The sequence below is a fragment of the Pezoporus flaviventris genome, unplaced genomic scaffold (assembly GCF_033815535.1).
Source record: "Pezoporus flaviventris isolate CSIRO_AGI_PZ_B2104156 unplaced genomic scaffold, CSIRO_AGI_Pfla_v1 ptg000002l, whole genome shotgun sequence".
In the NCBI taxonomy this organism is placed as follows: domain Eukaryota; kingdom Metazoa; phylum Chordata; class Aves; order Psittaciformes; family Psittacidae; genus Pezoporus; species Pezoporus flaviventris.
In genome coordinates this window covers 35297251-35310452 of record NW_026892550.1, presented here as the reverse complement: position 1 = coordinate 35310452, position 13202 = coordinate 35297251, and the positions used below count along the sequence as shown (strand labels likewise).

Genomic DNA, 13202 nt, shown 5'->3' with positions numbered 1-13202 from the left:
CTGTCAGAGTTCTACAGTTCAAGGTTAATGCAAGGACATAATTTCCTTCCAACACCTTTCTATTCTAACACAAAAAAAATCTACTCGAGCTTTACTGGTGAATAAATTAATTTAATTCTGAGGGACCAAAAAAGATAAGAAGAAAAATGAAAAGTGAGTTTCTAGTGGTGAAAGAGTAGTGGAAGAGGGTACTAAATCTAAAGAGAGTATATGAAGAAAGAATTAAGTTTACAATGTTTCAAAAAAGGCTGAGATTCCAAATTTCCTATTATTTCTGTTAAAATGGAAAAAGTGGTTCTTGCTAATTAAAAATGAAATTTATTTTATTTCCTGTAGGTCATGAAGTTGTCAGTTCCTAATGCAATGAAAATTCAGCTTTTCCTATCCTCTAATGTTTTAGATAACAATAATTATCATATCAGGGAGAAGCACAGAACTCTTAACTCACGTTTGCCAGAGAAAAAACCTGGCACTTCAACAGGACCAGAAGTGTTGCATCACCAAGATCTTAAAGAGGTCTTTTCTGATAAAAATCCTCAGGAAAAAATTAAATATTTTATGTGATTAGATTTTTTACTGATTTTCTTGTAGATATTTCTAGTTGCCCTTTTTTCCTCTTATTTTAAATAAATTTGAATGGACATATTAATTTTTCAATATAATGCTACAAAGATAAGTAGTGTTACATCAGAACACATTTTCAGTCACAGTAACAGTTTTTATGTGAAACAATTTCCATTTTAAGATCACTGTTATCCATTCTTTATTATTTTAATAGCTAGAAATTAAAATTACATGAAGAATATATAGAATTGCATCTCAATGCAACTATTAAAAATGTCCTTTCAGATTTGTAAAAGTTAATTTTTTCTGTTTCAGTGACTGAAGTAACATAGCTTTTTTGGTGCTATTTGCAAGGTAGACAACAGTTGCAAGTATTATTTTATGATGTTCCTGATCCCTTATGGTGTCATAATTTTTTCCTTTTCTTAATAAAGTTGAGAATTCCTCAGTCACGTTTGTCATGGAAGTGAAATGGTACAATGCTTATACCTTATTTGCTTTATGGACTATAGCTTAAAAAAGTTTTGGATTACTGTAGAGTCTTTCATCTTTCCTTAACAGAAATGAAAGATAGAGAATAATGGGGTCTTAAATCTTCTGATTAAGTCACTGTGACCTGGTCATCATTCTACAGGTCAGAGGGCTTTATATTCCAGATAAGGCTAAATTTACATATACTTGTTTTTGTTTGTGACAGTACGTAAAGCACAATGCCTTACTAACAGCTTCTTGGAACAAAAATAACCTCTTAGGGTAAAGGAAGAAAACTAATTTGTCAGCATTCTTTATGATCCTATGGGCATGGCTTTCTAGTTAAGATGTGGATTCAATAAACTACAGGTTGTCCCTCTAATTTTGTTTTCTTATTTAAGACAACTTTATTGTTGCCAATTTCATCCATAGGGCATTTGAATTTTCTTAAGATATTTTAACTTATTTTTTAATTAAAGATAGTCAGATCTTCCCAAATTCAATTAACACTTTTTTTTTTTTTAAGACAGATAATACTTTTCTAAAATGAATAGAATATCTTTGAAAATGGGAACTGTAAATTTTAAATCTCAAATTTATGGTAGTCTGAACTTGCATTGCTATCTCAGTATAATGAATAATTTGTATATTCACTGAATAACAAAGAAAAGTTACTGGAATAATGGATAGATTGAAAAAATGACCAAGTAAAATAATTTCAGGATATTATCTTTTATAAACCAGATGTCCTTCTATAAATGCATGCCAAAGCTGAATAATTACATTTATTTTTGTGATTAATTTGTGCAGGAACTAGCTGATGTCTTTCACCAGCATATGAATAGCAATTCAACTGGTGTCAATGAGGCAACATCGGGTTGAAAGCAGAATTAATTAAAAAAAGACTTTTGCCAGACTAAAAACGTCAAACTATTTTTTCCCAAGGCAAACTCTTTGCAAATCTAGGAACAACTTGTGAATACTGAAAACAGAATTCTACAGATTATAGCTCCTTGGCTGATCCTGTATTTTGGATACAGCATATGTCCTTTAAATTTCAGAGATGCATATTACTGTGACTTCTAGTTATAATTCACTGCCTAGATTTTTTAGTATTATTGTGGCATTGCCCCGACAGCTTACTTTGCATCCACTAGGTTGTTTTACTCTGACTCGATATAACAGCAACAGTGTCCCATGAACTGTAGGTCTGTAGAAAAAAAAGATATTTGTTGTAACCATATTTAATGACCATTTAGAATGTCCTAAGTCTTCTGTTCCTCCTTTGCCTTGTTTTACTTTTAAAAGTCCAATTTATGAGTTGAAAACCATAACTGAAACTAAAAACTGGGTTTCTTCAATATGTCTCTTCTCAAGCAATTCTTTTATTATTCATAAAAATATTCATGGAAAAACAGTAGAATGAAATGGTTGAGATTTATCAAAGCTAGATAAAAAAATTATTTTGAATTAAAACCTCAGGGTTTGTGGTGACTGAAGCGCAATTCAATTAAATACTATTCCATTTGCCTGAAGAAAGATCTGCTTGTATCAGTACAAGAGTGTTGTTCTGTATCTTCAGTGGGCATGTCAGATAGCTGCTCAGAATGAGACTTTATCTCCAAAATAAGTTTGATAAGATATAATTTCAGTTAAAAAAAAAGCTGAATATATCCTAAAGAGTCACTTGCCTGAAAATAAAATGTTTCAACAAACAGGCCTACAACCCAGACAAGTCAAAACTGATCAGTAAATAGAACCCAGTGCTATATAAAGTTCTCTCCCAAAACACTTCTCATTAAATTTAATTAGCCAGCTAATTATAGTGTAGATACTGTGTTATTACTATTGGTTAAGAATTTTCCATTAAGCCAAAATATTTCTAGTAGAAAAAATACTGCTTTCTTGAAATAGTGCTTTACAGAAACATATCTGTTTCAATGCTGTTTTAATGTAATGCTGGCAGGCTTGTGTGGAATATTCTTGTGTCCCTTCCATTTTGTCAGCCACCATCAGCTTTCTAATGTTCATAGCAACTGAACTTGAGGGTTTGGACTCTAATTTTCAAAAACTTCTCTGAACATCTTCCCCCACCCCCAGAATTGTCAGAGAGTTTTTCCTGCTTTTTGCAACTTAGACTTCCTTTGTGCATTGAAAAAGCAACACAATATTTTCAGGGCTTTGGAATTTTCTGTGAGACAGAAATGGTGATGTTCAATCAACTGTGTTAATTTACATGAGGTATATGGATTACCTAATTTTTTTCCTTTTTGGTATTCCTGTTAGAAACAACACTATAATAATTCAGTATAAGACTACAGGGTTGAGCTTCAGGGTGATGATGGGAGTGGCAGGATTCATGCCACATAGTGACAGACCCCAGCATCCCTAATGCATGCACTGAAGCATATTCCTTATTGAATAAGTCAGAGAAAATAATATGAAGGTAAAAAAAACAGTGCTTCTAGCCTTTCATATTTCCACCACAATTATCCTGGTCAGCTACATACATTCTTTTTTACACACAGAAAATGTTGTTTAAACTTCCCCTTAGATGCATATTTTGTCTTTGCTATACCAGTACAACATATCCAGCACCACCATTAATTATCACCTGATGCTTCTAAGCTTCCTATAAAGAAGTGGAAATATGCTGGGTGAAGGACAGATCATGATGTGTGCTCATCCCCCTCTGCCCCCCTGCATATACTAAGTAGGCTGGGTGGGGAGCCTTATGTACTGCAGGTACACTACCTTCCCCCCTCCTCATCCCTGTGCGACCACTAAGGCATAGAGGACATCCCCAAATGCTGTTGTAGCCTTTATGATATGCAAGACACTTCACCTCCTGAGGAGTCACCACTGTTAAGAAGGATGGAAAAGGACATTCTGTTAACCATTACTTAAGGAATCTGAAAAAGTGCATTTATGCTCAGATTTTTATTAGAGATGAAAATCTGAGTACTCTTACATCCAAAGATCAGTGTATAGGAGCAATAAAAATACATAAAGAGTTAGATATAACTTGCACAGTGTTAGAAGCTTGGGATAACTTTTGGAGGTAAAATTTTAATGCATATATGAGAAACTCTTTTCAAATATAATTTTTTATTCCATTTCTCTAGTGTATTGTACTTTTTGTAATCATGGTTATTCTTTCCAGTGGGTGCATTTCATATTCACATTGTGTAGTAAAAAATTACAATATTAAGTTGAAAACAATTGAGCATCCAATATTTAGCATGCAAGATCTGCAGCAAAACAGAAAATAGTTTATTTTACTTTAACTCTTACAAATTAAGAGTTAAAACAAACTCTAAGAAATCTTGAAAACTCTGCAGATAAATCTGCTTCCTCTTTTATAAAAAAAAAACAAACACCCAAAAAATTACATCCAGCATTCTTTCTGTCGGTATAAAGCAATGAGAAAACACACTATGGGTTTCAAAAAAAGTCTTTTATGGGATTTAGTCCAGTTTTGATGCTGAAATCTGTCCATTTTGACTTTAGTTCTAATGCTGCTGCGTCAGAGGTAATGGATCTGACCTAAGAGCATCAGGGAAAACTGCTAAGATGAGCATCCCTTCATGGAGATATTGTGTACATGCTTAGGCACGGAATTAACATTTACCTTGGAATAATGTAGTCATAGTTTAGATGTGTGAAGTTAGTGCTTTAGTCCTGACTGATTTCAAAACCTTTGTTTTTCCCTTCAAAAAATTAAAAGTTTTACCTTACTTTTGCCAACAAATTACTGCTTTGTGACATTTATTTTATTTACCTAGTAGGGCACCCTTAGCCAGCAGACATGTTGCTCACAAAACTGGAAGTTTAGTTGCTCTCTGCAGATGAATATGTCTTAGCCTACACATGCCCAGGGCATGGATGCTCCTGTACGTTACTGAATCTAACAGATAACAGTGCAGTTTCCACAATTTTATGAAATCAAACACTTCAGCAGGAGAAAACCTTAGGATCTTTTTAACATTCAAGCCCCATTTTACCCCAGAACATTATAAACCAACTTTTCACAAAAAAGTCCATGAGCTCTGCAGTCTCCCACTAAGATATAAAGTAATAATAATTTTAATATCCAAACTTTTGAAGAATCATACTGGTATAACTGTATGTTCTGGGCATTTCTGCTGAGTAGGTAGTTGTGAAATTTAAGTTAATTAATTGTAAGTAAAAACTAGATGATTAGATTAGCCAGTTTTATAGAAAGTCATCTGGGAAATTATATATTCTGGTGCTTGTGGATCCTGAGAGATCATAGGTAGAATTACACTAGACTCATTTTTTACCTCTCAAAAGCCTGAAAGGGAGAAAAAAGTATTTTGTAAGAAACTGGAGATAAATTCTAGACATAGTGGAGTCTTATGCAAACTGTGCACAGTATGTGAAGCCTTGGGCAATGGTGAGATGAGTAGCGTATTGCAATATTTTTTATATCAAATGTATTTTTATGCATATTTTATAGCAAAGATGGAATGCAACAAAAGGCAAAATATTAAGACAGAAGGTTATGTAGTTATAACTGCAGCTTGAATTTTAATCAGGAAGAGGCAAAAAGTTTGCTTTTTAAAATGTCATAGCTGTACTGTTTCTGCTTATGATATCCTTCCTAGATTAGTTTCATCTGTAAAAATCATGTAAAGGTTAATAGCACTTAACTCCACCTCACAGTTTGAGATTATTTAATACTCCTGCATTTGCTTTCTACTCACTTTATTGTTTCACTTAAACAGTCTCAGGATAACCTGCTGGCTTGCTTTTTCCTATAGCCGTTGATCTGTGTTAGACAGGAGCCCCACCACTTGTGTAGCTCCAGTATTCCAACAGTCCATCACTCACCATGAGATTATCACAGGCCAGAGCCTTCTTGAACATTTCTACATTTTCTGTGGTCTCAAACTGTTTCCCGTGGAAACTGCATTTCTTTAATGTTCCATTTCACCAAACAGAAACGTCAGTAATAATAATATTGAAGAGGGCTGATCTTCCTTAGGGAACTTCCTACATGCAAATGTCCCTGGCACTCCCCACTTGTCCCTGCTCATTTTGTATGTTCTAGAGGGTGGTATGGTCTCATGGTGGTACATGGCATAAGAAAAGTATAGACGAAGTTTTTGTTATGTAGAAAGTCCACTGCAGTATAGACTAAGAATTATTACCTGTTTGCTGTTGAATAATGTTGGAGCAATTCATTAGACAGCTGCCTGAAAGACTAATAATAAAATACATTCTTTTCTAATTTTATAACCATATGCTGTTTACTTTGGTACTTTTTTCCTTCATTCTTTCTTTTTTAATCTCACTACATAGCATTTGTATTGACACAGCACCTAAAAACATCAGTCAGGGAGGATCATATTCTTTCAGAAGCCATACAAAATAAGGACTAGAACCTGTGCTAGAAAAAAGTATAGCATAAAATATTTTCACCTTTTTTTCTCTTAACTTTACTGTGAAGACTGTTCTGCTTCCTGGTGCTCTTCTCATTTTTCTGCTTTAGGCCTCCATTCTTGTTGCACATAGTTTCTAGCTGTGTCTTTTCCTGTTCTCTGAGATGTTCCCTTTTTGCTGGTAGTTGATATTCTCAAAAAGATGCCTTTTACTTGATCTGTCCACAACGCCTACATACCAGTGAAAGTAAAGCTACTCCTTTTTAGTTCCTATCTCCTTTTACTGATTCTTCCAATAAATATCTTAAAGATCAGTAGGAAAAGTAATAAAAGGAGAAGATGCAACACCACACACAAGGGCTCTTCATTGTTCGTTACTTGAGAAAAGCTGATTTGCTGGAATAATTCCCTATAGGTATTATTACATAATACCCAGTAAGGTCATTTGAAGCTTGCATTCTAAATCTGTTAAAACAAGAAGATTTAATCTTATAAAAATTTTCATTTTCTCTAATTGTCATGATTCCTAGGCTATCTGGACAAGACTAATCTGATAGAGAAGCTATTGCATTTTTCATCATAGAGAAGCATAGCACTTAACTCACAGTATTACTTGCTTTCAGTTGCTGTTAGCATCAATTGGCTAAGAATGAATTAGAAGAGGTTGAAAAGTAAGAAAATGCCACTAGCACAGTAAGAATTAAAAGATTCATGTTTCTAATTGAAATGTCATTGTTATTCATATTTCTTACAGTTTATAATGTTATAAACTCAAAAATATACATATAACTTTTAAATTATAGATATGAAATGGATTTTAAAAATTTTGATCAAATTCCTACTTATGACAAAACTGCTATTTGGTTCAAAAGGATTTCAGTGCTTTCACTGGTATAGTTGATATTTGAATTACATTTTTTGGCTACCAACCCCCCCCCCCCCCCGCACACACTTTCTCGTTATCTGAGTTTTGGGAAGTAAAATGCCTGCATATGGATACATTCTCCAAGGGAATCCAAATGCTCTTCCCCTTAATATTTTGCAAGGACCCTGAGCACATTTTCTCCATCACAGGGGTTTGGCTACCTGGTCACAGTAGGAATCCAGCTTGGCAGCACGTCATTGAAGCAAAGCTGTTTGACAAAAAGTCATATAAGCCTCAGCAGGGGTTTACTCCTCTCAGGAGCTTTTTTTATTTATTTGTTTGGGGTTGTGGTTTCGTTGATGTCATTTTTGTTTTTTTTTTTTTTATTTTTTTTTTTTAATTTTTTTTTTTTGTTATTTCTCCTTCAGGATTTCTTGGGAGGTCCTCTTGGACTCTACACAAGCTACTGTGCAAGTATACCTTTACCCAGCCTTGTATCTTCCTATTCTAACCTTCTGACCTGACTTTTGGGCTTGACCTTGGACCTACCTCATCACTACTCATCTTGTCTCTCAGTCTGAATGGTTGTCTGGACTCGATCTGCTCTGTTCCTGCACAGGGGCTTTGGGACTGCAGACTTTGTTGGCAGGATCCTGCTCCTGCCTGTCTTGCTCTGAGCCTGAACTCCCAGATCACCTTCCTTTTCCTTGCTGCTCCCTGAGACATAGCAGATCTTTTTCATTAGGACGTGGAACCTGTTGACTGATTTATCCCACAGAAAACTATGTTTTCAAATTAAATCTGGGCTGATGAGGAAAGGTACTGTGCCTCAGTGCTCTCATCTTGAATTACTATATTGCCTTTAAGACATCCATGCTAATTTGTTCACATCCTGATTTTAACAGACAGTTTTGTTTCTTGAATAGTATTGTAAGTATAATTCTTAACATAATAATAAGCTACTGAAGTCTTTTTATAACATCTGAAAATTTTTATTTTCAAAGTTGTTTGATTTGATATGTCAGATTTAATATTTTTTAGCTGTCATTTCTTTTTCTTTCATTATTTGGAGGAACTAATGCTGGCTTAAAGGATATTGACTTCTGTTTCTTAAAGCTATTCATCTGAAAACAATTTCCAATGTAATGCAAGAATAATTTCAAAATCAGTTAACTGTGAGCTCAGGCATGCCCCAGAGTTAGGTTACATGGAAGTTTTTTTCAGAAGAATCTGGTCTCTAAGTGCAACTAGCTGTGTCTGTGGTACTGTTTCCTTCAATATAAGGCTGATGGAGTAATGATAGGAACAAGGAAAGAGGAACTAATTTAATCATGGCATGTTTCATGGTCTATGCTAATATAGATAACTAAAGAAATATCATAGGGAGAATCTATTTTGCATCTTTATAGTGCCACCTACCTTTTCATCCTATGCTTTCCCATGCACAGGTCTACATGTAAAATACCAATATTATACTCTTTAAGGAGAAAGCAGAATCCGTGAAAATTCCCTGAGAATGTAGTTCTAACAGACCTATGCTGGTGCCTATGCAAGCTCAAGAGCTGTCATAAAGCTATTTGACTACACATATAATCTAGCTTGCAGTGTGACCTGTCAGAATCCAAGTAAATGCAAATGAATTTTTGTGAGCACTATTACATTAATGAAAACTCAGAGGAATATTTGGTCTTAGAGATTATTATAACTTCATAGCATATCTTAGAAGTATTTGTTTTCCTTCTTTTGTGAGAACCTATTCTTAAACTCCATTAAACTATTTTCCCCACCTTTCACATTTAATTTTATGTCTCCACCCTGTTCTTAATATCACACTGGGGCTTGGCCAGCCAGTTATTAAAAATAATACTGTTTTTTATTTTGTGTCTGAGCATGGCTCTTCTCTCAGTTCTCAGATATATCCCTGAAAATGTAATAGAGTTCTTAGACCCTTGCGTTTCATGTCTAAAATCTATTAAGATATTATCAATAAGTACACTATTTATCTAAGACATTGTATTAAAAACATGAACAATATTATGAAAGAGTATTGACAGTGTTTTATTCTTTCCATAAGTCTTCCATAATTAAATTAATCAAATTGATAATTAGATCCTACAATGATCAATATATATCTTGTTTCTGTCGTTTCAACTTGAAAAGCCTTTAGATGTGAGGTGAAAAATTTATTAAAAAAATAAATGAATTGGGTGCAGTTTCATCTTGTGAAACACGCCAATCCTGAAACTTTAAAGTAGCAAGCTTGTAACTTTATACTTTCATCTGACTTGTACTGAAAATAAAACTTAATGTCTATTTTTACAGACATATCATTTAAACAATAACTTTAAAGAGCCTCAGGGCTGTTTGATAAGAATTGAAAGTTTTTCCTGTTAGATTCATTCAGTCTTCTCACACATCCTTGAGTGCTTGTTAATGAAGAACAGAAAAGTGTTAATGTTACAAGGTGCAAAAAAAGGTACATTATTTTTTTATAATATCTGATAAAACAAACCACAAGGTTTGTTTTTTCCTAGAAATTCCAAGCATATCCATCTTCTCACAGATGGGGTTATATACGTGCTAAGGCTGAAATCTATAGTCCTATAGAGAGTGAAAGCAGCATTGTACTATTCCCTGTTCCCTTTGCTCCAATGGAAATAATTTCACATTACTTCAGTTGGAAAAGAAATAAAATTAATGGCTTCAGGAAGCTTGGGAATTTTAAAGGGTTTATTATTTAAACCCTTTCCCCCCCCCCCCTTTTTTAATGCTTTTTCCATTTCAAAGCATGGAGAAGACTCTTGTGTGTCTTGAACTGGCTCATGTATCTCAGGTAATACTGCTAGACCTAAAATCACCAGCAGTCTCTATATAGAGATACATACCAAAGATATACATAAGTTCTGAGCAGCTTTCTGAAGTCTTTCTCACAATACATAGTCTTTGTGCACCAGTGACTGTGTTTACTGTGATAAAATGACAATTTAAGAGCAGAAGACTAGTGCAATGCAACAGTTGCTTGATCACTGAACAGAATAATTTGAACGTATGCAAAATAAGATGCCTGTATGCAGCTTGAAACAATTTCATAGTAGTACGGAATTATGTGATGCAAAATATATGTATGTTTTCCAACACTGACTTTAAAATTTTTTCTTTTTTTCACTTGGAATATAATATGCGTTATTATATGATTAAAATAAAGGATGAATCATTCCACAGTAGGGTGACATTTAAGTAATACACCAAGGAAAAATAAGTTGTGTAAGTACATTGAAATAGAATAATAATAGCACAGTACTGCTTGCATTGCCTACACTACACTACTATTTTGAACATTAAATACTCAATATAACTGTAAAAATCTAAACTGTAATATGCATTTACTCTTTCCTCCCAGCATCAATTAATCCCTACCATGTGACCCAGTTTCTTAAAATCTCTTTATTTTAGCACAGTTGCAATAAAAAAAATTATAAACTATTTAGCTACGTTGATACAAAACAGGCCATTAAACTAACTTCAAAAGGAAAGACTTGCTAAAAACCTGTGGGCAGCTGTGAAGTGTGCCGTCCTTGTGGGCTGCTACATGCTACTACTTTAACTTTGAGGTTATAGATATCTTACATGTATAATCCCTGAAGTCTCCCTGGAGAACCACTTTTCAAATATAAGTTTTCTTTCTTATCTTTGTCAAGTAACAATGTGATTCTTAAAATAGCCCAGAATTGTCATGTTGTATGCCACAGTCTGTTTATTGTGATCCAGAGCTAGACTCTGTTGATAACAAGCATGGCTAACTCTGCATCAGCATTGAATGAACAATGATATTGAACTCTGCTTCTTCACATGTCTGATTTTTCTTTTTAAGGTTTCCTTTATCTTTAAACAGAGGACTTAAGTTTATTTCAGTCTGTTGTCATCACAATTCCAGAGCTATGTATCAAAAAAATGCTTGCATTGAAATCATAGCATTACTTCAGCTAGCAAAAGTCTGCTGGGCAGAAAGTAGAAAAAACATATGAACCTCAGTTTTCTACTCAGGTCATAATTTATGGATCTGTTGCTATCTTTCACAATACAAATCCTAGGCTACTAGTAGTACAGCAAACGCTTTCCCTCTCAAGGAAAATCCTGCAGACCATATCCTCTGTTCACTCAGCTATCATCTTTCTGTTCCTGTATAAGACTTCTCTGACCTAACGCAATCCTTGATTTTTATTTTACTGAAAAGAACTGACAGTAAAAAGAAGTCTATATGTTCCCAAATCAGATTATCTTCCATAACTTTTACATATAGACACTTTGCACCTGAAGAATTTCAAGATCACTAATGTTACAATTCACAGTGATTAAAAAAAACAGTGATAAAATAGGGAAACCCTTACTACGTACAGGTGAAGGGCAAGCACAGCCCTCAGCTCGCAAAATGTGAAATCTAATTCGAGTCAGTGCAATGTTACAAAGTCATTTGCGAAGCGTAGACCCCATGCATGTAGCTCCTGTGCCCACAGTCTGGCTGCCGCAGGTTAGCCGGCCGGGCGTTAGTGGTGAGGAAAAGCGGTGACCGGGGTCGCCCTCCAAGTCAGTCCGGGGTATTTCAGCCGCCCGGAGAAACCGGCGGGGGGACTTTTGCTTCCCCGAGGGTAACTCACCTGAGCAGTACCGCTGCTTCCCACAGGTAAAATCCCGACACAGCCGCTCGGAGGTACCTAATCCGGGCCATGCTGCTCGGAGGCTCAGCGGAGCCCTGGAGCGGTGGTGTCCGAGGCATCAGAAGTGCTCCGGGGCTCGGCTCGGTTCGGTTCTGCGCGGAGCTGAGCTGCTCCTCGCGGGCAGGAGCGTCCCAAGCACCCTGGAGAGCTCCGGCAGCCCCGCGCCCGCCGCCCGCCTAGCTGCCTGCGGCGCCTTGCGCCTTCCCGCTGGTCCCCGCCGCGCCCGCCCCGCCGCTCCGCATCGCAGCAGAGTGGCCGCCTAATCCCAGCCGCGGCGGCGGCAGGAGCCCACCGCTCCGCCCGCCTGGCCCCGGCTCCTGCCAGCAGCCGGCACCCCGCAGCCGACCGCATCCCGGGAGCGGGGGGTGCTGCGGCCCCGACGGCGCGGGGCGGGCGGGGTGGCAAGGCGGGGGCTGGACACGGCCGTCCCCCCGCAGCGCCGTGGCTTGCGAAGGCCGGCGGGGCGGGACCGGGGACAACGAGGGGCGCCCTGAAGGGTCTGCCCCTGGAAGGGAAGATGACACCGCTGGGGGCGCGGGGAGGGCTTATTTGGGGGTCGGGTCCGGTGTTTGCCCTCAGAAGAGCCCCTGACGGAATGTCTGCCACTATGGGAAGAGGGATGGGAGTTATTCTGCTTTGCCTATAGCACCTATAGCGCTTTTCTTAAGGAAATGTGTGTGTGTGTGTGTGTGTGTGTAATCCTATTTCAGTCTTTTCCCTGAGAGTTCAGTGCTGATGGACACAGAAAAAGTCTATCCTGTTCAATTCAATTTCACTTTTTCGAAAAGATGGTCTAGTGCCGTGAGGCAGACTACTAGGGAGATCCAAAGAGTTTGAAAGTTTTTCTGGGGAGAAGAGTGGAAGGGATTATGGGAAGCAACAGGGAAAGAATATTGTAAGGGGGAAACTTGAAAGTTGTTAATGAGAAGAGGGAGGAACAGAGAATGAGTTTACAAGTACAGGTGACAGTAGGAAGGAGAAATGATTACAGTTATTGTTAAAGAAAGCAAACAACATTTCATGCAAGCCAGGAGCTGCTTGTATTAGAAAAGGATAAAGATTTCTGAGTGATCTTGAGAAATATTGTTTGAGAAATTCTTGTGAAATCTGTATGGTTTGTGTATGCAGTAAAATAATAAATGTGAGGAAGGGACATATACCTGGAGAGGGACAGAAAGGGAA

General features: G+C 36.8%; 1 protein-coding gene across 2 annotated transcripts in view; it reads right to left on the bottom strand.

The window, feature by feature from the left end:
- GLRA3 (glycine receptor alpha 3) overlaps positions 1-12398 on the bottom strand; it is a 74604-nt gene extending 62206 nt beyond the window's left edge. For both annotated transcript variants that reach the window (XM_061474830.1, XM_061474814.1), the window contains exon 1: positions 11961-12398. In XM_061474830.1, coding sequence (XP_061330814.1) covers positions 11961-12079 — 119 coding nt within the window. In that variant the 5' untranslated portion in view covers positions 12080-12398. The remainder of the gene's footprint in view (positions 1-11960) is intronic.
- Positions 12399-13202: the final 804 nt, after the last annotated feature.